This window comes from Falco naumanni, chromosome 8, assembly GCF_017639655.2.
Source record: "Falco naumanni isolate bFalNau1 chromosome 8, bFalNau1.pat, whole genome shotgun sequence".
Taxonomy (NCBI): Eukaryota; Metazoa; Chordata; class Aves; order Falconiformes; family Falconidae; genus Falco; species Falco naumanni.
Window position 1 is genome coordinate 56618089 of NC_054061.1, and position 25344 is coordinate 56643432.

At 40.7% G+C, this 25344-nt stretch overlaps 1 protein-coding gene across 9 annotated transcripts in view; it reads left to right on the top strand.

Annotated features, from left to right (window-relative positions):
• The first annotated feature begins 881 nt into the window (after positions 1 to 881).
• Positions 882 to 25344, top strand: part of UBE2F (ubiquitin conjugating enzyme E2 F (putative)) — a 91259-nt gene continuing 66796 nt past the window's right edge. For 5 of the 9 annotated variants that reach the window (XR_005829255.1, XM_040603092.1, XM_040603096.1 and 2 more), the window contains exons 1-4: positions 4780 to 4903; positions 7555 to 7688; positions 17446 to 17475; positions 20609 to 20674. Coding sequence is in view for 8 of the 9 variants with exons in the window: in XM_040603092.1 (XP_040459026.1) it covers positions 7571 to 7688; positions 17446 to 17475; positions 20609 to 20674 (214 nt within the window). In the remaining variant the exon portion in view is untranslated. Of the gene's footprint in view, positions 988 to 3732; positions 3818 to 4779; positions 4904 to 5251; positions 5492 to 7554; positions 7689 to 17445; positions 17476 to 20608; positions 20675 to 25344 lie in introns of those variants that run through there. The other 4 variants (XM_040603089.1, XM_040603090.1, XM_040603091.1 and 1 more) reach the window with 4 other exon arrangements.

The window sequence follows — 25344 nt, forward strand, 5'->3', positions numbered from 1 at the left end:
CTGATTTTTTGGGTTTAGTATGAGAATAATGTTGATAGCTCACTTATGTTTTTAGTTGTTGCTAGGTAATGTTGAAACTAAGTGAAGGACTTTTCAGTTGTTCAGGCCTTGCCAGCAAGAAGGCTGGAGTGGCACAAGATTTGGGAAGGGGCATGGCCAGGACAGCTGACCTGAACTAGCCAAAGGGGTATTCCATATCATAGAACATCATGCTCGGTATATAAACTGGGGGTGGTGGTGATTGGGTGGCTGATTTGTGCTCAGGGACTGGCTGGGCATCAGTCAGCAGGTGGCGAGCAATTGGGGTTTATTTCTTTTGGATTTTATTCCTTTCCCCTCTTTCTCCTTTTCATTACAATTGTTGTTGTTGTTGTTATTATCATTATTATATTTCATCTTTTTTCAATTATTAAACTTAGAAACTTATATATAAAATATATAAACCTCAACCCATGAGGTTTAGCTTTTTCCTGATTATCTTCCTCATCCCACCAGGGGAGGGGGGTAGTAAGTGAGTGGCTGTGTGGTGCTTAGATGCTAGATGTGGTTACACCACACCACCATCCCATCTTAACCGAATCACAACTGTAGGCAATGTGTCACACCATGTCAGCAAGTAGGTGTGAGCCATTAGGATGTTTATGAGATAACAGATTTGGGGATGGACTAAAAACGTTAAGGTCTGTTTCACAGAGCTCTGGCAGTGTTATGGGCAGTCATGCCCTGCTAAAATGAGATCAGAATCTCTTTTAAGAAGAGGAAAAAGGGTTCTGGGTTAATCATCAAGAAAGCCAGAAGCTGAAAATGTAACACCCTCTCATGGTGCTGGGCTGGCTCCTCCATGATTTAACCCCAGCTCCAAAGTCCAGGTTGTCACTGAGGGCTGTGACCACCATGGACATGAAGTCCTGCAGGCAGGTTATGCTTCAGGAGGTGGAAGAGATTACTCTGTCCAAGAAAAAAAAGTCAAGATTAGGACCAGTCTAGGTAAGAAACTTTCAAAAACCAAACAAAATCAGTGTGGAGACTTTGGCTTTGTTTTTGTGTGGTGTGGTTTTTGGTTTTTTTTTTTTTTTTTTTTTTTTCCTAGACCTGCAGGTGAAAGCTGGCTTTCTAATCTGATTTTGAACCTTGCTCTGGTGTTTTGTTCTCTGGTTTTAGCAGTGCCCGGGGGAAGCAGCAGCTAAATTCCAGGTCAATGCAGCCTCTGATTGATATCAGCAGCCAAATATGTACACTGATTTTAATCAGAGGCTTGCGTGATTGTTATAAAGTATACAAGTATACATAAAGTATACATCTCAGCTGCTGGGACATCATCATGAGGTGCAGCCCATGGGGCTGTTTTGCTCTTCTCTTAGCATGTTTCTTCTTCAGTGCTCTGCTTACAAATTGTCTGCAGTAATGCACAATTATCAACTCTAATGGGAAGTCTGTTGTTACTGCAAAAACACTTGAGACCCCTGTTTCGTACGACTTTAATAAAGCAGCGTGTGGAAACAAGCTCTGATATTGCCATCATGACCACAATGAAATTAAGCGATCTGCTCTTCTTCCAAATGGCTTGCAGCAGATGCGAGTTGAAGTGTGCAGGAGGCAAAGCATTACACGTTGCAATGATCTCACGTGCCTCACATGAGTGATATTTACTTTTTCTTGGCTAAGTGGATATGAACTTGCAGCTGTAATACTGCAAGCAGCATTGCCATAGCTACTGTCACACAACATCCTCTTCCTTCTGATTCTCCAAAGCCAGTTTCAGGTCTGGTGTTACAGCTCAGTCTCTAATGATTTCAGTTGAAAAGTGGAATGCTCTTGTTTAAGAGAGGGAGGGGAGAAAGCCAACACAGACTATACCCAAAGACACAAACAAGGTGGTGGAAAGCAAAGACAATTAGCGAGCACATTTTCTGCCATACCAGAGATCTGTCCTGCTTGCTCACTGGCTTCCTTCACTGTTTAAGCACTGCAAATTGTGCGAGACCACATTGTTTTTATCTTTGTACTTGAAATCAAAACCTTTACCTAAAAAGAGTCTTAAAACCCAGATATATCCTTAACCTGCCACTCTTTTAAGACGTATACTTGTGTGGCTTTGTCCATTAAAGTCTACAGTCTTGCTTTTCTGTAGGCAAAGTGTGTGATCACAGCTGTCCTAGTTTGCTGAGCACTTGAGCACAAATGCAGAGCTAGCATCTCTTCGGAAAGCACAGATTCTGGGGCCAAAACATACGCAGCAGGGACTTATATATTTTTCAGCAGACAGAATATGTCTGGATGTAAAGCTAGCATTTTTAAAGTGAGAGCATAGAAAAGCTGTGTTTTGAGAACCCATGAGGGAACTAGGATAATGGCTGATCCTCTTTGGTCCCAACAATACAAGAACTTCCACAATTGCTCATTAAGGCAGAAGATGATTAACAAAAAGCAGACTTCTTCTTCCTCATCCTCAGAAGGCAGACATACATGTGAAATAAAAGCATGAGAAAAAGAACAAGAAGGACACACGAAAATACTCTTTAAATGGTGGCATAGTTTAAATGCAAGATGTTTCATCTTCTTTCTAGCTTTAACAGCAGTGACAGTTGGGTAATGGAAAATGGTTGGGTAATTGCCTGAAATCCAACTCAGAAGAAACCTCGTTTTGTTTGCTGCACCAGGTGATGTCTGCAGCTGCTCAAATTCTTGTTTTGTGAAACATGAAATACTTTCCAGGCTGCACATACAATGATGGAAAAATGAAATAGTCCATCACATTTGCATCAACTGAGAATAGGTTCTACCTATTAAAAGATTTTCAACCAGTCATTAGTGGTTTTAAGTAATAATATAGAGGTATAGATAAAACATTATGAAATTACTTTACAAACTGCTGTTGCCAGCAGTTATGTCCTTAGGAGCTGAACCTTTGAGACTCTCGTGTCTTCAGCAGCACCTTTTGAAGTATTTTGTTTTGATGCCTCAAACATGAGGTGTAGTGCCTGATTTTTGGGTATCCACCAAGAAAGTCTTTACTGAAGCACTTTGAATTTACCCCCTGATCAGCTGGTACTTGTGAAAACCAAGGTCCTCTGTAAGAGAACAGTATTTCTCCAGACCCTGGTCTACTCACTCTGGGGTGACTGAAAGATCAGCCTCAGGAGAAGCTTACACTATGCTTCTCAAGTGATATAAGGAAGTGAGAGAATGAGAAAAACATCTTGTCAAACACAAAGCAAAAGAATGAATAAACATGAGTTAAGAAAACACGGCAGTGGGAAGAGTGCACGTGCACTATGCATCCCTTATGATACATATTTTGTGTTTATATAACACGTTCACTCCGTTTTTCCCAGACTAGATGCTGTGTGGGTAGCGAGAGATCACAGTAAAAACAGAAGACTTGTTTCCAGTAAACAGCACTGCTGTCTCTGTCTAGACTTACAACACCACTGTCTGAAGAAAAAGAATAACTGGGTCATGGGTTTAGATTAATCTGATTGTTTCAAAAACTTTTCTTCATGCTGTTGAAGACAGAAATTGTTAAGTAGTTGCAGAATGTAACCGAACACTGGATGCTGAATTTCACTCATCGCTAATAACAGCAACTGGCAGAGGGTGCAAGGAGGCTTGACACAGCTACAGCCTGTGTTGGACAATATTGGCTCAGCTTTAATTAGTCTTTAGAGGAGGCAGCAGTTTCTTGACAGCTCCTTTATGAATTGGCTCATAAAAGCATTTTATTAATCCCAGCACAGGTCACAGTGACCAGATATTAACTGAACTGCTGTATTGAAGAAATAGGAAGGACAGCTGGCAATACCTGAAGATACAATAGGTGCATATTTCTTGACTTTTTGAAGGTGAAGCAGTATCATTCCAGTGAACATTTAGGATGTAGTGAATATTTCAATAGCTGTCTGCCAAATTTTCCTTGTGCCTGGTCTCTACCATTGCTTTATCAACCCTTCCAACCTGGATGCTGTTCTAATGGCTTAGTTTTGGTTCCTTTACTTACTGGAACCTACTGAATGGATCAATTTATTAAGTTTATATACATAGTTAAGTTTTACAGGTCCTGGGTCTGATCAAACCTAATTGTGAAAGAGTTCCTAAAGATTCAACTGGTCACATTATCCCAGTTATGGTATCCTGATTTACTCTCTATTATTAAATGCACTTTCACGATAGGTTTTCTACACTTGTTTCATCTGACTGACTACTGCTCCCACTAATCTGGTGCTGGAATATACAGACTAAGTTAATTAATTTAAGCAGGGGCTAATGCAAAACCTACACCTAGCCTGGTGTTTAAACTCACTTTCTAAAATCGCCCTGACAATCATTGGGTTTTTTTGCCTCTTTGACATTGCTATTTGTCACACCTTCCTTGTGACTCAGTGTAATGAATATTGTGGCTGAATCAAGCCGTGTTTCCACGGCCCAGCAAGTGGATGGCAGAAGATGCCATTGGTGCCAGGGGAAGGCTGTGCTCTGAGCTGGGGTTTGGCCCTTCCTGCTGGGAGGGGGCTCATTTTCCTCAGGCACTGCGAGAGCCCCCGGGCAGGAGGCACGGGGCCAGGGCCCAGCTGTGGCTGACAGACCCCCGCAGCCACTCCCCGCCAGTCGCTGTGCTCAAAATGGCGCCGCCCTGCTGGCAGCGAACAACTTCCCCGGCTCTCGCCCCCCCCCCCCCCCCCCCCCCGCTAACTCTCGCGAGAACCTGGCAGCTGCCTCCCCTCAACTCTCGCGAGAGCTGCCGCTGAAGGGCGGGCGCCTCACGGTGGCTTCTGCCCCGCCCCCGGCGCTGCCTACTTCCGGCGCCGCCGCTGAGGGAGGGAGGAGCCGCGCCGCCGCCCGCTGCCCCGGGCCAGCCCCGGGGATGGTGTTGGCCGCGGGAGCCGGGCCCTGACGCCGCGCTCAGGTAAGCGCGGGCCGCCCCCCTTCCCCGGGCTGGGGCTAGCCCCCTCAGCGCAGGCATGGGCCCTCCCGCCCTGCCTCGGGCCCGGCCCCTTCCCTCCCCCACCTGGTGCCCCCACATCTCCCGGGGCGGGCCTGGCCTGGCCCCCAGGCCCCGGGGCCCTGGCGACGTCGGGGGTGGGTACAGCCCGCTGGGCCACCGGGACCACTCCTGCGGCCCAGCAGGGCCGTGCCCCCTGCGCAGGGGCCCAGCGATATCCCCTGCGCAGGGGCTTGCCGGTAGCGGCGGAGGCGCGGAGCAGGGCGGCCCCCCGCTGCCTCTGCTCCTGAGGGAGCTTCGGGAAATCTTGGGGCTTTCTTGCCCTTCCCTATAAATAAGCACAGCAGCTCTCCCTCCGCTGTCTCCCCGGTGTCGTGTAGTGGGAGAGCCTTACTTTCCCGTGCGGTTAGCAAGTTTTGGGTGCTTCCTTGCTGTGCTCCACTGATGAAATTTGCGGTATAGCTCAAGCGAATCATCTCTTTTCCACACTGGTCACACTTCTCTTTGGTTTCCTGCTTTTGTAGGACAAGCAGTGGGGCAACAGCTATGAAGGTACTCGGGCATTTAATTCCCATTGAAGTTGATTTCATTTAGAATTGGCACCTAAAAATAGTGTGTAGTGTGTTTTTGGTTTTGTGGTTTGTTTTTTTTTGGGGGGGGGAGGGGAGTTGCTTGCAGTTTTCTGTTTTTCTTTTGCGTTTATTTTTTTTTCCTTTAAGGCGTTGTGTTACTATGTCCTAGACTTTGCTACTCCCTCCCTCCTTTTTTTTTTTTTTTTTAACTTTGTTTTTTTCTTGTAAATTAGCTGTTGTCTTTCTCTTCTCCAAGACAAAAAGGACGGGTTTGTGTGCTTAATCTTTTTTTCTCTGCGGTAGTGGGAGGAAAAAAAAACCCTGCTGTTTGTTTTACTGTTTGTTTCAGTTGAGCAAGCAGGACTTACAGTTGCCCTGAATTTTTCTTTTCTTTTTTTTTTTTTAAATAGGCATCCTGAAGCTTACATACATTCCTGTCAACTTCAGAGAACTTGACCTTCACACAGACCTTACCAGTTTAATACAGCTAGATACTATTGCGAAAAACATGTTTTCCTTTTTTTTTTTTAAAAAAAACCTTGTTACTTATCTATTACCTTCTTCTCAACATCTGAGTGTCAAGTCAGTTGTTTCATTTTGTCCTTTTTGCCCCTTTACTTCATTTTGGTGTTGGCTTGATGTTTGGTCTAAGTCTGTCAGCTTTCTTACAACTTGGGGAAAGCATTAGGGCTGTCTTTTACAGATGTAGTCAGTAGATTGGCAGGCCCAGAGGCTTTATCTCCTGTTTTCTCTGGGGCAAGAACAAATGAACAAGTGAAGAAACTGCTGTTGCAATGGACCTGTTAAACTTTGCTTCAGGGCTTGCTTGCAAGAAGGAAAGAAACATCTAGACACATAGAGGTGAAGCTGACAAAGATAAATTTTTTTTAACTATGTCTTGTTATTTAATGGTGTGATTATCTTAATCTCAATGTTTACAGGACTTTATAATTTGCCTTATGAATATCTCGGCTGATTCTCCATTTTATCTCTGAGAGCTGATGTTACCTGAGCATCCTTTTTGTCTCAGTAACTGCTGCATCATGCCTGTCTGGTCTTCTATGGAAGCTAGTTCTTGTAAAGACTATATTCTGACTCTTTATATGGGGGTTTTGCCTTTTATTTTGTTGAATCATATGACTAAAGAATTAACATTTCTCCTACCATTTTAGTGATGGTGGGGCCTAAGGTGTATGGATCTTGTCAGCATTATGTTGGTTTCGGACAAACTATTAAGAAGAATGAGTTGCCTTCAACTAGGAGTAGTGTCAAAATTTATTAAGCCATGACAGACAGAATATTTTGGTTTTATTGTCATTTATTCATCAGTGCAGTTATCCTCTAGTGGAGGACTGACACAGCAAAAAAAATTCCTCATTTCAGTTATCCAGTCTCTCTATGTAACTTTCTCCACTGTTGCTTTGTACTGTGAAGAGTTCTGTTGTGCAGCTGCATAGATAATTGCACTATTTGCCATTGAAATACATTTCCTTTCCTGTGTTCTGGTAGCTGACTCAAAGCTCACTTCCTAGTGTTATGAGAATTGTTCCAGTAACCCCTCCCCTCCTCTTTTTTTTTTTGTGTGTGGTGGTGGGGACAGCCAAAGAGTAGCTCTGAGTATTGTCATTTGAAATATGATGAGAATGGTCCTAGCAGGTTGTCTGGCAGGGGTTGTTTCACAGCAATTTTTCCAAAGGAGTGATGTCGAGTGGTATACTGTAGGAGGTGGTGCACTGAAATTGGTTTGTAAACAGTGATGAAAGTCTGACCTTTCTCCAGCAAAACTGAACTTCCTCTTGGCCTAATGTACTGTAACTCTCTCAGTATTCACATCTGAAACAAACTCGCATTCTTAGAGTACTCTAGGCCATCCTCTCCTTTAATTGCAGTTATGTTAACTGTATACATCATAGTCTTTGTTTTACTGTAAGAATGTGATAGTTGTTGAACAAGGAATTAACTGTAACCTGTTTTTATGCTTCCCCCCTCTCACTCCTTAGTGCTTTAGTTTTAGTAATTGACTTTGTCTAATTTGTGTTCTAGATTGAAGACAGCAGTAATGCTAACTCTGGCAAGCAAGTTGAAGCGGGATGATGGTGTCAGAGGACCCCGTGCATCCAATCCAGCTTCTGATTCAACTCGGAGGGTGTCTGTTCGAGATAAATTACTTGTTAAAGGTGAAGGGAACTTAATTTAAATACTTTTGGATTTACAGTTTGCAGGTGTGTTGCCAGTAAACAAAACTAAATTACGTATAAAATAATTTCCAGAAGTATTTTTAAAATTGCTTGTGACCTACCTCAGGATTTATACTGTAGGGTATTGGCATACAAGTCCAATAGCTCCTTGCCTGTAGGGCACTTATTTTTATTGAATTATGTAGAGCGTAAAAAGCCTTCTCCTTGCTCTGCTGAAAAATTAATCCCTCATTGCGAACTGTCTCATCAATTAAAACATTATGATAAAAAATGGTCATATAAGTGTCACTAAATATATAGGAGGAGAATATCATATTTGACTTGTTGAGAGGATACTTTTTGAGCAAAAACAACTGCATGTGACTGGAGAGGAAGTCCTAAAAGTAACATCAGTGTTCCAGTGGTCTTTCATGGTATAGATCAGAGGCAATACACTTTAAAAAGCTTAAAAAAGCAATGCAAATAGATACTTTTTTGTAGGCCTGGAGTCACTCACTGGAAGTTGAATATGAAGTAGTGAATAAAAAACAATGTTGATTTTTGTAGGTACAATATGGTCTGTTTTAGGAAGGCTAATGTAGTTTGTAACTAGCTGGCCCACCATTAGCTGGTAAAAAAAACCCTAAACTTTTTTACTGTTGCAGTTCTGGGTAAACAAGATGGTGTTTGAGACAAACTGTTTTATAGTAAAGTTGGGGACAGCTCTTTCTTGTTTTTGCTTTTTCTGTAGAATAGATAATCATATTTAAAAATCCATAGGTGCTGATACTTGGCAGCTGCTATAGGCTTAAACTCAGGTTTCTCCCTCTGATAATTGTTTAATGTGTCAATGCTCGAGCTGGGCACCTTGATCTAGTGACAAGGAATATGCTGTTTAGGTTGATGTTTCTGCTAAAAATGATCAATAGCAAATATATTACTCTGACAGCGTATACATCAACTACTAGGATTCCTTTTCCTAGGAAACTTCCATTTCCTGGTCTTGTTTCAGAATTACTTGAGACTGACACTGGTATATTTGCCTGAATGACACTGCCTAATTCTAGCATTACATATGGCTTTTTCAAATTAGGGTACGCTCTGCCATGTAGCTGTACTGGAGCAACATTTCACTGCAAATACTGCTGCCTCAGTGCACTGGGAAGTGTCTTAACTAGACTGTAGGAATATTATATTCACAATTCTCTCTCTAGATTTTTCTAAGGACAGGGAATTCTAATACATTTTAAACTCTGGTGTGATAATTCCCACAAAGAGCTTGCTTTAGATTTCCAGTTTGGAAACCCTCAGTTAACTCCAGTTCTGAGGGGGAAAGATGTCAGGCAGGAGGAATAAGCTCTTTAACCAGGCTAAGCTACAAAGCCAAATTACTAAATATATATATATATAATCTGAGATTTTCACTAACGTACAGGTGTGGACATGAGAGCAAAATAGCAGTGTAATATAAGTACACTTCAATTACAATGCCTGGTACAGTGTGAGGTGCCATAAGAAATTTTACTGTACACTTAGAGCAACCATGATTTTCACTTTTGAGGCTAAAACCTTACCTAAGTCTGCTAGGGGAAAAAAGAGTGTAAGCCATGGAAAATCAGCATTGACATTGTTATTCCTGTAGCTACCATTAGCAAGCCAGCACAAAGTATTGAACGGTTGAGTGCCAAACCGACAAACCTTAAAAGCGTGTCACTGCTGGCATCCTTCTGACAAGTGTGAGTGCTAGATCGTGATTTGATTGTGTGTGGAAGTTGTATCACGTGGCCCTCACGAAAGAGTTGTAGGAACAGCTGTCAGTCTACTTAAAATTTTCTGGACTGAAATGGGAACTGACAGAAGCAGCAGATCAGTTCAGTATAACTCCACTGAAAGTGAGAGGTGAATGTAGTAAGCAGTGTGGAAAAGACTTGTTGGGGGTGTTCTCTTTTAAGCTACTCCTTAAGCTACATGTAGACCATTCAATTACAAAAGTTTCTAGAACTTGCTCCAACTAAAGATCTAAAGATCAGCTGCAGCAGCCTCTGCAATGTTGAGAGCCTGAGTTGAAGATGGACTGCTGATGCTGATAGTGTTTTTAGGTAGTTCTGCAGGAATGTGTTTGATAGCGAGTGAAGAGCTGCCTGCTAAAGGTGTGCATACAGCAGTGATGCTATTGCACCAGCGCTGGTCCAGATGCCTTTTATTGCTTGATTGTATGGAACTGTAATAGCCTGGTATGTGTTCAACTTCAGTCTGTTGTATTAGATTTGAAACAAAGTTGGTGAGAGCCTATAAGAATAATTGTAATTAGAAGTTGTTACTGATGTTTTTTAGGCTGGAGTTACCAAATGAACAGATGGCAGTTGCTGAATGGGTGAAAGGCTCAATCGGGTTAATCTCCTGGCAACTGTGAATTAAAAAAATAATCTGTCCTACAAAAAAAAAAATTGCTGGCCATCAGTAAGGAGGGAGGAGGAGATGAAAAAAGGCTTGGCATTTTCTGTCCTTGTTTGGCCCAGCAGCTGTGCTGAGGTTAGTGCTGGTTCAGTTGTGCCTCTTAACGGTGTTAGTACTAGTGGTTTTATTCTACTGTATAAAGCCTCCGAGCTGAAAGAGCAAGGGACTGTGGTCATGTACGTTAGAAAGCTCAGTGATAGCTATGCTTTTTCCATAGCTCACATGGATCCTTTTTGGCCTCAAATAAGTCTATAGCTTTTGAGTCAATAGGAAAACAGCAGGCAACTGGTCTGTGCAGCGTCCTCCACAGCAGCTTACACACGTGATGGGCTGTCCTGGAAGCTTAGCTGAGGGTCATTTTTGGCACAGCACCCTAAGTCCCACCTGGCCCCAGGAACTGGCAGTAGTGTATGAACAAGGTCAGATAACTGTTTGCCTGCTAGAGCGGTGATGATGTGCTGGAGAGATACTCTCCTATTCCTGATCCATGGTAAATTGGTGATAGTCTAATAAATTATGCAGACAGGTGTCTGACAGCTTTACTAGAGATATCATCCAGACCCAGACAGTGTCTGGTTTTTATCTGGAGGTAAATTAAAGACAGCTGTGTTTGTGTTGATAGAGAATCCAGTCCAGGAAGGCATTATAGAATCCCTTTGAAGGTTGTGTTGTCACACTGATAACCCTGCAGTCCTCAAATGTATTGTGTATGTTGTCTGGTAAATAGATCGATGCCATTTTGATTATGGGGTAGATGGCCGTGACCCCAGCCACTGATAAGTGTCGGTGGCGATGCTTACAAACTTTGAAAATTTGGCATAGACTAATTATGTATGTCTGCTAACTAATGCTGCCTTAAAACAGGAAAAAAGTGAAAATTTAGGTATGATGTCAGCTATTTGCACCATATGTGAGAAGAAAATTCACAATTGGCATTTGGAATACTTTTATTAAAACTAGGTATGAGCTGTCAGCAGAGTGTTGTCAGGTGTTGTCCTTTGCTTTAGTGATGCATGCAGGTTAAACAGGCTTTTTTCCACTTCTGTAAAAAGCTATTCTTAAAATATTGGTGCACTTTGTTATTTTTTTTCTAAGTTGTTCCTTTGATTGCTTACATGTCTGGTATTGTTATACATTCAGGTATCAATCATGGTGCAGGACAGTGTTTTGTTGGGTTATTTCATGGGCATGCTATGAAAGGAAAAATCTTTGTCCCTAAAGTTTTATGTGGGGAAGTAATTCTGAGACAGCTGGATGTTCTTTTCCAGCTGTTTTTCCTCTGAAGTGTTAAAAGCGTGGCTGCTAAACAGGATTTGGTAGCAGTCTGTCCCATGCTGATTATCTGAGCAACTAATGGAGCACATTGGGAAGCTTAGTAGGGCACATGTTCCTCACCCCAGATATGTGGTGTTGGTTCTGATCTGAAACACTGGGAAGTCACAGGAAAACATCTACCACTTTGAAATCACTCAGGGTGTGGGAGTGCGAGGACTAGTAATTTAGGCTGCCAGCTTTTGGAGAAAGGCTTTCTAGCCAAGAAAGGGTTGACTGAAGAGAAACTAAGAAGTGACTTAACATGTTTCAAGGCAAATCAGATGGAGGAAATATGAACAATTGGAGAAGGTAGAAAGCAAATACTGATGTGAGGAGGAGGAGCAGACAGAAATGGTGTTTGAAGAGGTTCTGCTGCCTCTCTGGCTGCAAGAGAGGCTTGATAAAGTACAGTTTTGTTAAAAGTTCGGTGTGACTTAGTCTTGCATCTCTATTTTTCATGGGATTCTCAATATAGGTTCAGTTGGAGAGTAAGGCCCTAATTCTGTAGGCCTAGTATGTAAATTAAAATAGAGCAAGCAGTACACTTGCTTTAGGAGCTTCGAATTTGCTCTGTGCTGCAGAGGCAATTTTTGATGCTAAATTCATCTTGAAGGGGGAGCTTCATTAAGTTAAGAGTAAGGGCTGCATGACTGCTCCTGCTGGGTGCTCCATGCTGTGCAGTGCTGAACTTGAAAGGCAGATCCTTTCTGAAGATTTGAAAGGGGCTGAAGACAAGCTAAATTAGTATTTAAGATTAATAATGTATAATGAACGTGACTACTAAATTGAATTAAATATAGAAATATTCCAGGATACCAGGAGCAGTGATGTATATGCTTATTGATCACAAAGATTGCCCCCGAACTGCTTTTTTGTAGTGCACCTAAACACCATCATTTAGATTTATATTACCAGAGCTGCTTTGTTTGATTATGACAGCTTGAAATAACTTAGTATCTAAGAAAATGAGTTAGCATGGTTTATTCCTTAATTTTCTTCAACATTTGTGGCTTTTACAAACAGATTTATGTAACTGGAAAATGTTGCAGGTGTGCATTTGTATGAACTTGAGAAAATGGAAGTGAGAAATTGATTATAAAAGTGAGGTGTATGTGCACTGAAAATAAAAATGAGAAGGATCCATATATTTGCTTTCTTTGAGCCTTCAAGTACAGTAGTATCTCTCTTCCCCATAACAGGTGAGGAAAGTTGAGAGGGGATAAAATTTTTTTTTTCTTTTGAGAATTAAAAAAACCCCTTTTGCTTCATTAACACTCTAGAGATTACATGAGGCATTGTTTTGAAAATGCTGCATTAACTTCTGCAAGTTGCACTTGAATTACAAAAGTATTTCCTTTTCAGTGATGCTTCTTAGCCTGTGCCCGTGCCCTGCCCCCATCCCCCAGTGAAATTCTTTATTTTGGAAGAAGACGGTGGAAAATTGCTTGGTGAATGAGTGACTTGTTAAAGAGGAAACTAGTAGTTTACACTAAAATGCTTGCAGGGTAATTGTGATAGATATGGTAAAGCTAAAAAGATACAATGCGAATTGAAGCTGATTTGAAAAATTAATACTGAGCTTTTTTCTAGAACTTCGCTAACAAAGGGAAGCCTGGTTCAATGCATTGCTGTGCTGCTTATGCCTTTGACTTTCAGCGCACCTGAAGTATGGAGTGGTATGTTGCAGAGTTGGAGATTTCCAACCACAGAGGCTTTTTCTAGTTTTTTGATGTCAGGATAATAAGTTTTGTAATAGTGTGTAGAAGCTGAAGCATGTGATTTGATAGTATTTTGTTTAAAATAAAACATTTGGAAGTGGAAGGAAAATATACATCTCTGTTGAAAAACTGGCAGTATTAGGTGGCAAACAGCATTATACTGCTAGAATTAATACTTAGAAAATGGAGTTTTTGTCAGTATCAAGGTACTGATCTTCATCTCTAGCAGTCTTAAAGATGTACATTAAAGAGGAACCTAAACAGGAGAGGGTTTTTTTTGGACAAAACCGGGGAGAAGTAAGTGTTGCTGTGGATGAGAATGTTCCTTTTAATTGAGGAAATAATGCTTTCATTTTGTGTACTTAAACAAAACTCTGGTGGGAACCATATGGCCTGACTCTTTGTGACAGGGCTACTAAACAAAGCACTTAGATATTCTGACTTGTTGAGGTGGGGTTGGGGGAAGGGGAGGGAGCAGAACAACATGATTATAGTCTGTTCATTTCTGACTGTAACATTCACGTGGGTCTGTCGTAAGCCGTATGCATGTCAGGAGTGTGTGTTCCTATTTGTCCTGAGAATTGTCATGGGTAGGGAGAGTTACTGTTCCTGAAATTATTTAGAAATAGCTCTGGTTGCTTGTGTTGGGCTTAGCTTTCCCCTCTTCTGTAAAGTTCCTAAGCTGCTTCTGAGATATCATCAGTTTGCATTCAGCTCTTCCAAAGTCTGTGGTAGGTTTACATTTAACTCTTGCCTTTTTAACTCTTTTTATGGTTTAAAATAGCATCGGGGACTGTTGAAGTGCATACTGGGTCAAGGGCAGGACTCTGCAAATATGCCTGCTACTTGGATGTACTCTTGCAGCAGATCACATAAGGTTTCAGGAGCACCAGACTGGCTGGTTGGGAGCTGGTCTGGGTCTGGACTTCATTGCACCTGAGTTTGGTGGCTTTTTTTTTTTTCCCCCTGAAGAAGCTCTGGTATGCCTGCACTTATGGCCTTTCAGACCTACCCAGAATGGCTTTTCAGAGTGGGTGCAGGACCTTGCAGTGCTCCTGCATTTGCTACTTCTTGGCAAATAAGCTCTCTTGGCTGCCAGAGGAATTCAGATGCTCTGCACTTTCTGTACCTTTGCTAAGCCAGCGCTGAGTGGGCATTGACAAGCACCACTTTCCTGTGGAATTTCTGGAGTGCCTTCACATAGTATTTCCTGAGCCTTGGGTTATCTGGTTGTCTGTCTTGTCATCTTAAGGAACGATGAGGTACCTGACTGTGAATTGAGATGCAGGTGCTCATTATCCACAAAAAATTACGAAAAGCATTCAAATTGAATTTTCTTTACTGTTCAGCTGTAGTTACAGTCGTTTGAAGGAGAAGGTTGGAAAGATTGTGTGATTAAGTTTGCTTGCTCTTTAGTGAGGCTTTTGGAAGTTAGTGCATTGGAGCTCTGACTGTTGCTTCTACATTTTGCTTATTTACAAACCTGTTAAACCATGCTAGTAAGTTGGCAGACTGAACAAGGGGCATTTTCTTAATGGAGAATATTCTTGTCAGTGGCATTGCTTTATGTCAAAAATACATAACTTAAAATATCAGAATCTAATGGAGCTTGAATGGTGTGGTCAAAATATTTACTTTCTGAGCAGCAAAATACAACTGTCACTAGCAAAGAGTCACAGAATTTGGAAAACTCACAAACACCCTCGCTTTGGCCTATTAAATATGTTACTGTTAATCACCAGTGTGTATATGGCACAGTTAACAGTAACATCTGTTTCCTTACTTGATGTTACTTTAAAAGTTTAGATTGAAGCAGGTCTTTATAGAGATAAAACAAAGCAGGTAAAGTTGTTTCATTCCTAGTTCCAGTGATTTGTTGCAAAGTTGATTAGAAACCTTATTTTGGGGGAACTTGTCTTTGTTCAAAGCTTTTGTGTGGATTAGTTATCATAGCCTTCCTGCATGTTTGCACATCTTCAAAGAAAGAGCACACTGTTCTGTACTCATGGGTGTGAGAGCCTTCATTTTCATGTTTTCACAAGAAAACCCGCTCATTCTTGTGCCAAGACAAAGGCAAACATAGAAGTGTGAATGCATTACAGGAATTTTTTCATACTTGAGAGGAACTGGTGATCAGTAAACTCTCTGCTGAACATTGCAGGAAGCAGAAGTGAGGCCCCAGCTCAGCAGAGCTACTGCAGCCCAGTGATTGCTGGGCTTGAACATTCTCTGTCCTTTGGTGTCTTGCTTTTCCCTGGTGCCCTTTTCTCAGAATTGTAGCAAATGGGAGGCAGGATTTGTTAAGCCAAAAAACCCACAAGCACACAAAGTAGTAAGGAAAGTAGTCAATACCTTAAAATAAGAGCCAGGTCCTAAACTCCACTTTCTAGTGAAAATTGATAGTGCCTCCCACTATGAAAGGCTGGTGAGTTCGAAGAGCAAAGAATAGGGGAACACTCTTTACAATGTGTTTGTATAGCTTCAGTAGTTGGTTACGTCTGGTCTTTTTTTTTTTTTCAAGCAGAAAGGGAAAGTAAAAAGTTCTTGATTAGAGCTGAGATTACATTTTTGGTATATTATAAAGACAGTAGTCTTTGAAAACTTTTAGCAGAAGTATGCCACCAGTGTCGTGTGTCTTTCAGTGTACAACTTCGGGTAAATCAGCTGTGGCTGCTTGATGCTGCAGAGTGTGGGATTTTAAAAACTGCAGTTGTGAACTTCTTAGTAAGTGTGAAACACAGTACTTCTGGTTTGCTGGGGTTTTTTTTTGTCTTGGTATAGTAGGCTGCAGATGCAGGGATACCAGGGCTGTGCCAAGCAGGTGGGAGTCAAATAAGCATCGCGCTTGTTGCAGAAACGAGCCAGTTTGGGTAAGCATGGATTCAAGGAAAGTTCTGTGAAATTAGTGAGCTCTTAATTGTGATGAGATCAGCTTGAATTCTGTGCCAAGAAATCTCTCCCCATATCTGAAACTGAATTAGTTTTCTTTAGGCATATGTTTTTGAGAGTTGGTGTTGAAATCTTACGCATCGTTGTTAGCCCAAAGAAATGGGCTGTGTATCTGCAGACCAGAAAGTGAAGTGAGAAATTGAGTGGAAAGGAAAAAAAAAAAAAAAAAGACTACAGGAAAGGCAAAAATATATTTGATTAGGTTTCCTAGAACTTCAGAAGTAAAAGGTGGCAGTATATTGATAGACCTCATTGATATACAGGTAGTTAAAAGTAAGACTTCAATAGTACACACAAAAGAGGGAGAAAGCAGGGGACCTTCCAGAGAAGGTAGCATGGCAGAGAAAGGATTTAGGAATAAGCTCCTTCCTAGGAGCTATGCAACTGAATCTGGCTACTTCCTTTCTTTTTATGAATAACTTCTAAGTTTTATGCATGGGAAAGATAACAAAATTTTAATTGGACAAGAGTGTGTATCTATAGTAAACTGTGCTCACAGGGGAAATGTCCAACAGAGACAGGAGCAAAAATCTTAACATTCCTGAGTTTGTTCAACTGTGCGGAAGTTTGGGTGGGGGGAGTTGTGCAATGGATGTACTTTTTATTGCTGACCAGTGCATGTTGCTGTCCAGATGCTTGAAGTGAAGGTTTGTCTTTCTCTGTTTTTGCGTTGCTTTTAATCCTGGTTTCTGCAGGCAGAACTTTATCTAGTATGACAACGCCCTTGAATTAGAGCTTCAGTAGCTGTTCTCAAGTATATGCTACATGATATCAGGCTTGGAGACTTCCCTACAAAAGCATTGTGTAACCTGAAGCAGCCTGTGGCTGATGGTGGAAGAGCATTAGCTGTTGGATGCTGGAGAGTGGTGACACTTATGCACGTTGTGAACCTCCTGTGCTTGTTTTCTTTGTCAGACTGGCACCTTAATTCTTGAGGTTTTCTGCTTTCGTGTTTTCCAGGCTGTGGAGTTCTGGCCTTCTATATTTTAGTGCCTTATGTAGACAAATTTGGAGGTTTGGATAATGCCAGTGCTCTGTGTGTTGGAAGCCCTGGCACTTTAGTTTTGGCAGAGCTGAACCACCTTCTCATCACAGCAGGATATGTTTGTGCTGTCTGTAGGGCAGATGAGTGTTTTTAGTAATGAATTGTGTGGCTTTTTAAAGAGAAATTTTACGGTAACCCCCCATGTAGCTTAATTATATTTTAAAGTAAAATTTGATTTACAGGGTGGTTTAAATTAGATCTGCCAATTTGGACTTAAAGAATGGCTTTATGCTTGCATAAATAACAATTCTGGTTTTTTTTTCTCTTTCAACAGAGGTTGCAGAACTTGAAGCTAATTTACCTTGTAAGTATAGCATTTAATGGCATGCATTTTAAAGGGAAAGGGGACCATTGAACTGAATGTTTTGACTGAAGTATCATACTATTTTAGACTGAAGCAAATGATACTAGTTTACACTAGAGAAAGCTGTGCAAAACTTCTACTCGGGCTTGAACAGGTTTTCTTTGTTGCTCCCTCTTATGGGATTGCAGAGAGGTGGACCCGTATTAGTGTCCTTTGGAAGCAGTATTGATCATTTGGCTCCAGAATTTGATTGCTGGTGGAGTGGGAGTGTCCCTTTCACAAAACACCCAAAAGGTACCTAGGACTGAAGAGTACATTTATTGCCTCACTCCTGTTGTTACTCCATTCTCTCATTTTCAAAACAGGAGATTCTGATTAAGGGGCAGAGCAAATAGCTCTGTTCTCAGGAAACACATGAAGTTAGCCTAGTGCTTTTTCACTTCACATGCAAGCTGTAACCTGGTGTGTTTAACAGTGAAAATTCTAATGAGAACTAGTTTTTTAAAAAGTGACCCATATTCCTTAAAAAGCAAGATAATGTGGTTTTAGCCCTGGAATCCTACTTGTAATGTATGTTATGCTAAAAGCTGAAAATATTAATGGCTACTTTAAAACAGGTTTTGAAGAGCACAGGGTAAATGGCTCATTGCCTCTAAAGCTGAGGATAGATAGCTAAAAGTGAAATGTTTTCTGTTCCTTAGCTTTAGAAAGCTTAGTTCTGTAATGGACAGCAAAACACAAAGCCCTTCTATAAAGGGGAGTAAAGTTCCTGCTGCTCTGTATTTGTTGTTAAAGGTGGGTGTTGACAGTGAAGCTGAGTTGTTGCTGAGCTCACTGTCCCTTCAAGCATTGACTAGGGCAGCACCATTCTGCTATGAGTTCTTGGAATACAGGCAAGCACAACAAATTATTGCCTAGTAAGATTGGAGGTACATTCAGAACTCATCGCTTGCTCTACATAACTTCCTGTGGCGCACGTTCCTGTTTCAGAGTAATAAAAGACATTTTCCCTGCAGGGAAAGAGGCATGAGCTGCTTGCAGCAGGCTGAGAGTGTACATGCAGGCTTCTACCGTGCTGTGCATTCAAACTGTCTTGTCCATATGCTTATCTTGCAAAGAAAGCAGTGAATATTTTCTTTATGCTGGCAGGTAGCTCGTGATGTTTCTAGTTTTTTCCCCATCTAAGGGAAGCTTTGACTGTATTTTCTCTCCAGGTTAAACTTCTGACTGCTGCTTGTGATGAGCATCTTCTATTTACTAATGATTCTAAATCCAGATCAATGCTCAGATCTTAAAAATCAAGCTTACAGTGTACAGCATCAAGACTGCATGATGGGAGAAATTACAAGGGGGAGAAGATAAAGAAGCAGCAAAAAGGGAGGACAGAAGAGATTATTTAACTTCTTTCTGTATGCTGTTCCTAAAGGCAATTATAGAGATACTACATGGAGTAATTTTAACTTTTGTTAAACTTTTTTTGTGTAGACCCTTCTACAGGACAACAAACACCTGAGAAATGTGTATCAGGGTTTGTAGTTACTACAGGTCAAATACATTACTAGGGTTTGCATACAGTTCTAGTTATTTTTTGGGGGCAAAGAGGGTCTATATCTCTGATACTGTTTAGCTCCTTGACTACAGAAAAAGAACAGCCAGATGGGTTACGAAGCTAAAGGCTGCGTAATATGGATAATAACATATCCATGGGTTTACACATCTTCTAGTACCAGCTTGCCAGCTTTTTTTTGCCGTAGTCAAGAAAGGCCAGTTTTATGCATGGGAAGCCAACTTGGTTTGTGTCATCAAATGCAAACAAAGGGCTGTTATGCTGTGAACTTGCATCTATTGAACTGAAACCACTGACCAGTTTCATCAGATTGATGTTTTAACTTTTTTTTCCCCACACTTGTTCTTCATTCTCACTATTCTCCTTAAATCTGGTCTGAGAATAAAACTAGTGTTTGGTTTGTAATGATGCTGCCTAACATTTGCTCTTAATTCATGTAATGTAATTGGTTACGCAGAAGAAAATTGTTCAGTATGACAGCTGAACAGAGACTTCACAGGCTTTTGGATGAGGCTTTCCGTAAAGCTTATATCTCATTAGACCTTACAGGTATAGATAATCCTTTGTTAGCATAGGGCTGTGGTAGCATGACTTCTTGCAGACTGCTGTGTATGATCAAGTTTTAAGATACACACGGTACTGTTAAAGAATTTGTAAGGAAGAGGTGCTTAATCTCTATGGTATAATCTTAATGTGTAGTTATTGTTTATGCAGAAGACCAAATCATTTGGCATTTTAAGGTCTTTGAGACAGCATGGTTTACTGAAAGGAAATAAGCTGCTTCCTCACAGCTCAGAGTGAGGTTCCATTGTTGTCCTGTAGGCAGGCTTATTACCTGGTGCACGGGCCAGTTCACACAATGGGTCAAGGTATTTCTATTCTTTTATTCTAGTTTGTGCAAAGTAGGGAGCTAAGCAGTAACCCACAAATGCGTAGCTTGCCGATTGTCAAAACTTGACGCTGTTTGTACAGTTCAGCAAGCAAAGACATCAGCCTTCATTGGTTACAAGTTGCATGATTCCTTTATTACTTAGTACTCTGTTTCCTATTTGTCAAATAATTATCTTGCTTTTCATGTTAATTTGTTCACATGCTCAGTCTCAACTTCTTTTTGGGTCTGGGGGGTTTCTTGAGTTGGTGGTCAATGAGTCAACATCTCCCCCTGCCAGAGTTAACTTTCCCCTAGTTAGTGCTTCTTGTGGTAAACTTGCAAACAGCTCATTCATCTTTTGGTGGTACTTTCCTGTTTAAACAAAGAACTTGCTGGTGCTTAGCAGGACACAGAAAAATGCTTATATCTTGAATTAACTGTTAACAAATCATTTGTTCTGATTGTTAGAGGTTTGACTTTAAGACAATACATTTTATTTTATTAATTATGCAATGTCACCGTTACTGCAGGTGACTGTGACTGTATAGGGAGGAGGTGCTTAGAGGCAAAGTGTAGGAGGAAATCAGGAACGTAGGGATTAATCAGGGAGTGAATTTTGAGAGTATGGAAGATGATACACTTTTCCAACAGAGGAAAAACAGTTGTCTGATATAAATTGTTCTTTTGCTTCCCAGGTACGTGTAAAGTGAACTTTCCTGACCCAAACAAGCTTCATTACTTTCAGCTAACTGTAATCCCAGGTAACTTTTTTTTTAAACATGTTGCTTTCATTTGCGTGTGTGGTGTTTAGGAAATGTAATTCCAAGTTTATGCTCAAGAATTCGATAAAACTTGCTAGTCAAAGAGACTGGCTGTAATTACAGTGATTATTTTATAGAGGCAATGGAGAAACAGGACTGGATTTTGAGAACTAGATTCTAATTAGAAGGCCATCAAAATTAAGCAGGCTTAGGAAATATTCAGTTCTTGTTTGCTCACTTTGAAAACATTTTTGGTTTTCCCTCAGCCAATTTCAAATCACCTTGTTTTATTTGCTGAGAAAAATCTTCTTGGACTAGCTCTAGAGAAGCTACTGTAGTATAGCCCAGTTATGTTGCAGATGTATTACTTCCTACTGAATGCTTGATTTTTGCAGGGATGAAAAGATAGGTAACGGATATAGCACTTCGGGAAAACTTCAGATCTGTGCATTTCTGAAGATGCTTAACAAGTAGGAGTCTCTTTAAGTATGTGGAAATTAGAACTTTTATTATTGATACAACTTCAGTACACTGTGAAGCTTCTGCTGGCATGCTGTTCAATAAAAACATTTTCAGAATTTCATTTGCACCTGAGTTTCTTAATAGCCATCTGAAATTAAAGTTTGCTCATATAGCTGTCCTTTTTAGAATAGAAAGTTGTGTTTGTGTTTTATGAATGAATTTGCATGGAAGGCTATTTAGACTTCACATGCACTTATTTTTGCTCTGTGTATTGAGACTGCAGTACACTAAATTGTTTGAGTTGGATCATAGAATCAGGACAACTTGGGTTCGAAGGGACCTTAAAGATCACCCAGTTCCAACCCCCCTGCTGTGGTCAGGGACATCTTCCACCAGACCAGGTTGCTCAAAGCCCCATCCCACCTGGCCTTGAACACTTCCAGGGATGGGGCGATCTCGTTTGGGCAGCCTGTTCCAGTGTCTCACCACCCTCACAGTAAAAATTTTCTACCTAATATCTATTCTAAATCTGCCCTTTTCCAGCTTGAAACCATTCCCCCTTGTCCTGTTCCCCATGCCCTTGTAAGAAGGCCCTCTTCAGCTTTCTTTTGTAGGATGTGCCGGGATCAGTATCTCCCTGCCATTAGTTCCTGTACGTGCACATTTTCTGTAGATGGTTATTGACCACAGAGTTTGGATGCAGTATGGCAGTCATCCTGATGTTGTACCTATAGAAATATATATTTTTTTTAAACCTGTTTATTACACTTAACGGGGTGGTGGAGTGGTTACTGATAATCCAGTCTCTGGCAGTCAAACGGGCACTAGATGTCACTGTTGCTGCTTATTAGCCAAAGTCAATTAGCACTTCCTCGGCAGTAGGAATCTTGGGTGGTCTTTGTTAACATGTCCATTCATGTGATTCCTTTTTGTGATGGAAAAATGAGTAAGACTGCCCTAGTCAGTGTAATCAAAAATAAATAAGTGCTATTATAGAACTTCAGACGTCTCATTCTGTGTAGATGTATTCATGTTTACTTGGTGCGTGTTAAGTCTCCTTGCGCCAACTGTCCTTCAGTTTATATGATGCTGCTTTATTATATTTCAGAAATGAGTTAACTTTACAAGATCATCTGTGTGTGTTAAGGTTGTCCCGAATGTGAAGCAGTAGCAGCTGCTTCATGCTAATTCTAAGGTACCTAGATACATAGTAATTTTTTTTCTGTTAAGTACCGTGCAGCAAGATGTTGCAGTTGGAAGAGAGTTGTTGAATGCAGAGCATGGGTTTTGTGCTAACTTTGTTGTTGAAATGATCTTGGGGATGAGATGATCTTAATTAACATTTTGTTACCCTAAATATAGCTGCACAGCTGAAGTATCTGCAGTTGTAGTCTGACGGAAGTAAACATCTATTTTCAGCTGTGCATAATTCAGGTACAGAATCTTGTGATCAACTACAGCTTAGCACAGCTTTCTAAAGGCAGAATGTAACACATACCAAGAAAATCTTCGTAGCTTCTTGATTCTCTTAATTATTGTTTTTTCCTTTATAGAGTATGCTGAATCTTAGCTGCCTCTTTGCTAACACAGAGAAAACTAAGTGGTTGTCACAGAATTTTTCTGGCTCAATTGGGCCACAATCTTTGCTTGGGGCAACTATTTTTGTGGTGTCTGAAGAATGCTGTGTGAATATTGACAGTGTGGTGGAAAAGCCAGTTTTCCTCCTCCTGCCTGGAACTCTCTCTCACATTCAGGAGCAGAGTTCTAGAAATCCTGCTCGTACATCTGGCTTTTAAGGGAGTCCTTTGCAAGTAACTCTGCAGCTTTTCAATTGTGGAACCAGAGCTAGGCTTAGCGCAGCTGCGGGTGCCAGTGAATATCTAATGCAGCCTTGCAGTTCTCACTGTTAGAACATGTGTAGTAAATGTAAGCCAGGGTTGGTAGTCTGCACAGCAAAGAGGTTCTTGATGACTCGCTTCTTAAGGTTCTCAGTTTCCTTATATGCAGTTACAGAGATTGCATCCTTCTATGACAGTTGGGTAAAGGGGTGCTAATTATTTTATATTCATATTTTATGTTTAAATTCCCTTATATTCTGATTAACATTAGAGCTTGAATTCTGTAACTGCATATTACAAGGAATCTTACACCAGAGTGCAGTGAAGATACTGACTGAATATGTTTTTTAACACTAGAAATGCCTTTTTGTGGTCAGCATTCTAGCCTTGTGTTATTGGCAAAGTCTGTTCTTGGGTGCTTTGTTTTATGCAGTTATTTTGAATGTGGCTGGTTTTGAAAGGACAGTGAAAGAAGCTTCTTTAGGTTCTCACAAAAAGACTAATTTGAATAAGAAAAACTTTAGCACCAAGCAGAAATACTTTCAGCTCCCTTGTTATGCATTTCTCATAATAACCTTTCTTAGTCAGTATTTAACATCACAAAATTATCCTGGTGACAGTGAGTTTTTAACTCAAAATGAATTTATAGAAAATTTTGATGAGGGTGACTGCTTATTTCACATAATTAAAGAAATTCAGATTCCTTTGTTATAACTTTCTGCAGCACACTATGAGTGGATGTATAGTAGCACATGCTAGAAAATGAGTGAGACTTAGATTTTACTGCCACAATGGATAAACTGTCTGTGCCCGAGGCAGATATTTCTGGCTTTCTCTGCTGTCTGAAGCTTCTTTTTCCTTTTGTCATCTGAAACAATTGTTCTGTCATTGAAAAATACCCTTATGCCATCACTTGTCTCTGTTCTTATTTTGGTACCAGTATCATATTTGATTAAAAGCTAGGAAAAATAAGGGAATAGATGCTTATAACACAGAGTCCTGCCTGCTGCACTGATGTTTGGAGCACAAAGTTAGAAGCTGAGTTTAAGACGTGGTTATGCCCTGGAAAAAAAATATAGGTGAGTTTAGGTAGCTTAAATGTGAACAAAACTAGAGGAATAATTATAGTTAATGCAGTTTTTCCTGCAGTTGCCAGACAGTTGAGTAGTTCAGAGTTAGTGTGGTTAGAGTCCCATTCTTCAGGGAATTAATAAAGAGCCTGTTCTCAGTCTTGCATGCTATAAAATGACAAATGTCAGTGAACATGGCTGAGTGTTTCAGCTCTCCTGATTCAAGGAGCTACTATCAAAAGCAAATCCTTTGTGGCTTTTCCTTATTATCTTGCATTTTCTTTTAAAGTGATAAAATAATTTGGTTTAGTATTTTCACAGCACTTTTAGCCATCAAAACATTTTACAAAAGCAAACTAAGGTTAGAATCTGGTTGTTGATAAACTACAGGCTGAAGTGGGAGGGATGCTTGCTCTGTTAATACAGCTTGAAGACAAATTTAAGTAGTAGGAGGAAAATGAGCTCAGATGCATTCCCTTTCTGCAAAAGTCTCGCCAGTGGCCAACTTAAGTTATGTGCTAAAGATATTTTATTTGACAGTTTTATTTATAGCACTTTTCTCGCTATTAACTCTGCCAGAACTTTAGTTTTTCCCGCAGCTGTTACATGCCTAAAAAACTGAGGGTTGCTGTCCCAGACTGTATGGATGTTGTGAGGCACAGGGAAGGAAACTACCACGCGGGAGAATCTATTTACTTGCTTGAGATGCCATAAGGTGACTTAATCATGAAGGCTTATTGTGTTAATGCATTGCAAGATTTCTGGCTGGCTCGTGAGGCCCTCCAGAGATGTGAATTTTTAATATATATTTGAGTGATCGGTAACAAATAGCATGTTTTACTGTTGCTTTAGTGAAAAAAAAAAATACAAACTTATAGGGAGAATTGTAAAAAAGGTGGGGAGGAGAGATGCTGTACTCTTCCAGTTTGATAAATTATAGAATGGTTTGCGTTGGGACACCTTAAAGATCATCTAGCTCCAATCCCCCTGCCATGGCCAGGGACACCTTCCGCCAGACCAGGTTGCTCAAAGTCCTCCCCAACCTGGCCTTGAATCCTTCCAGGGATGGGGCATCCACAGCTTTTCCTGACAGCCTGTTACATTGTCTCACCACCCTCACAGTAAAGAATTTCTTCCTAATATCCGGTATGTCCTCACTTACTTTGTAACAGAACCAGCAACCTACCCAGGGTGTTTTTTGATTAGTGCTACACGGATTGATGCCAAGATAAAGCTGAAGCATAAAATGAGTAGTAATGCATTAGTAAAGCTGACAGTAATGAATATTGAATTATCTTTG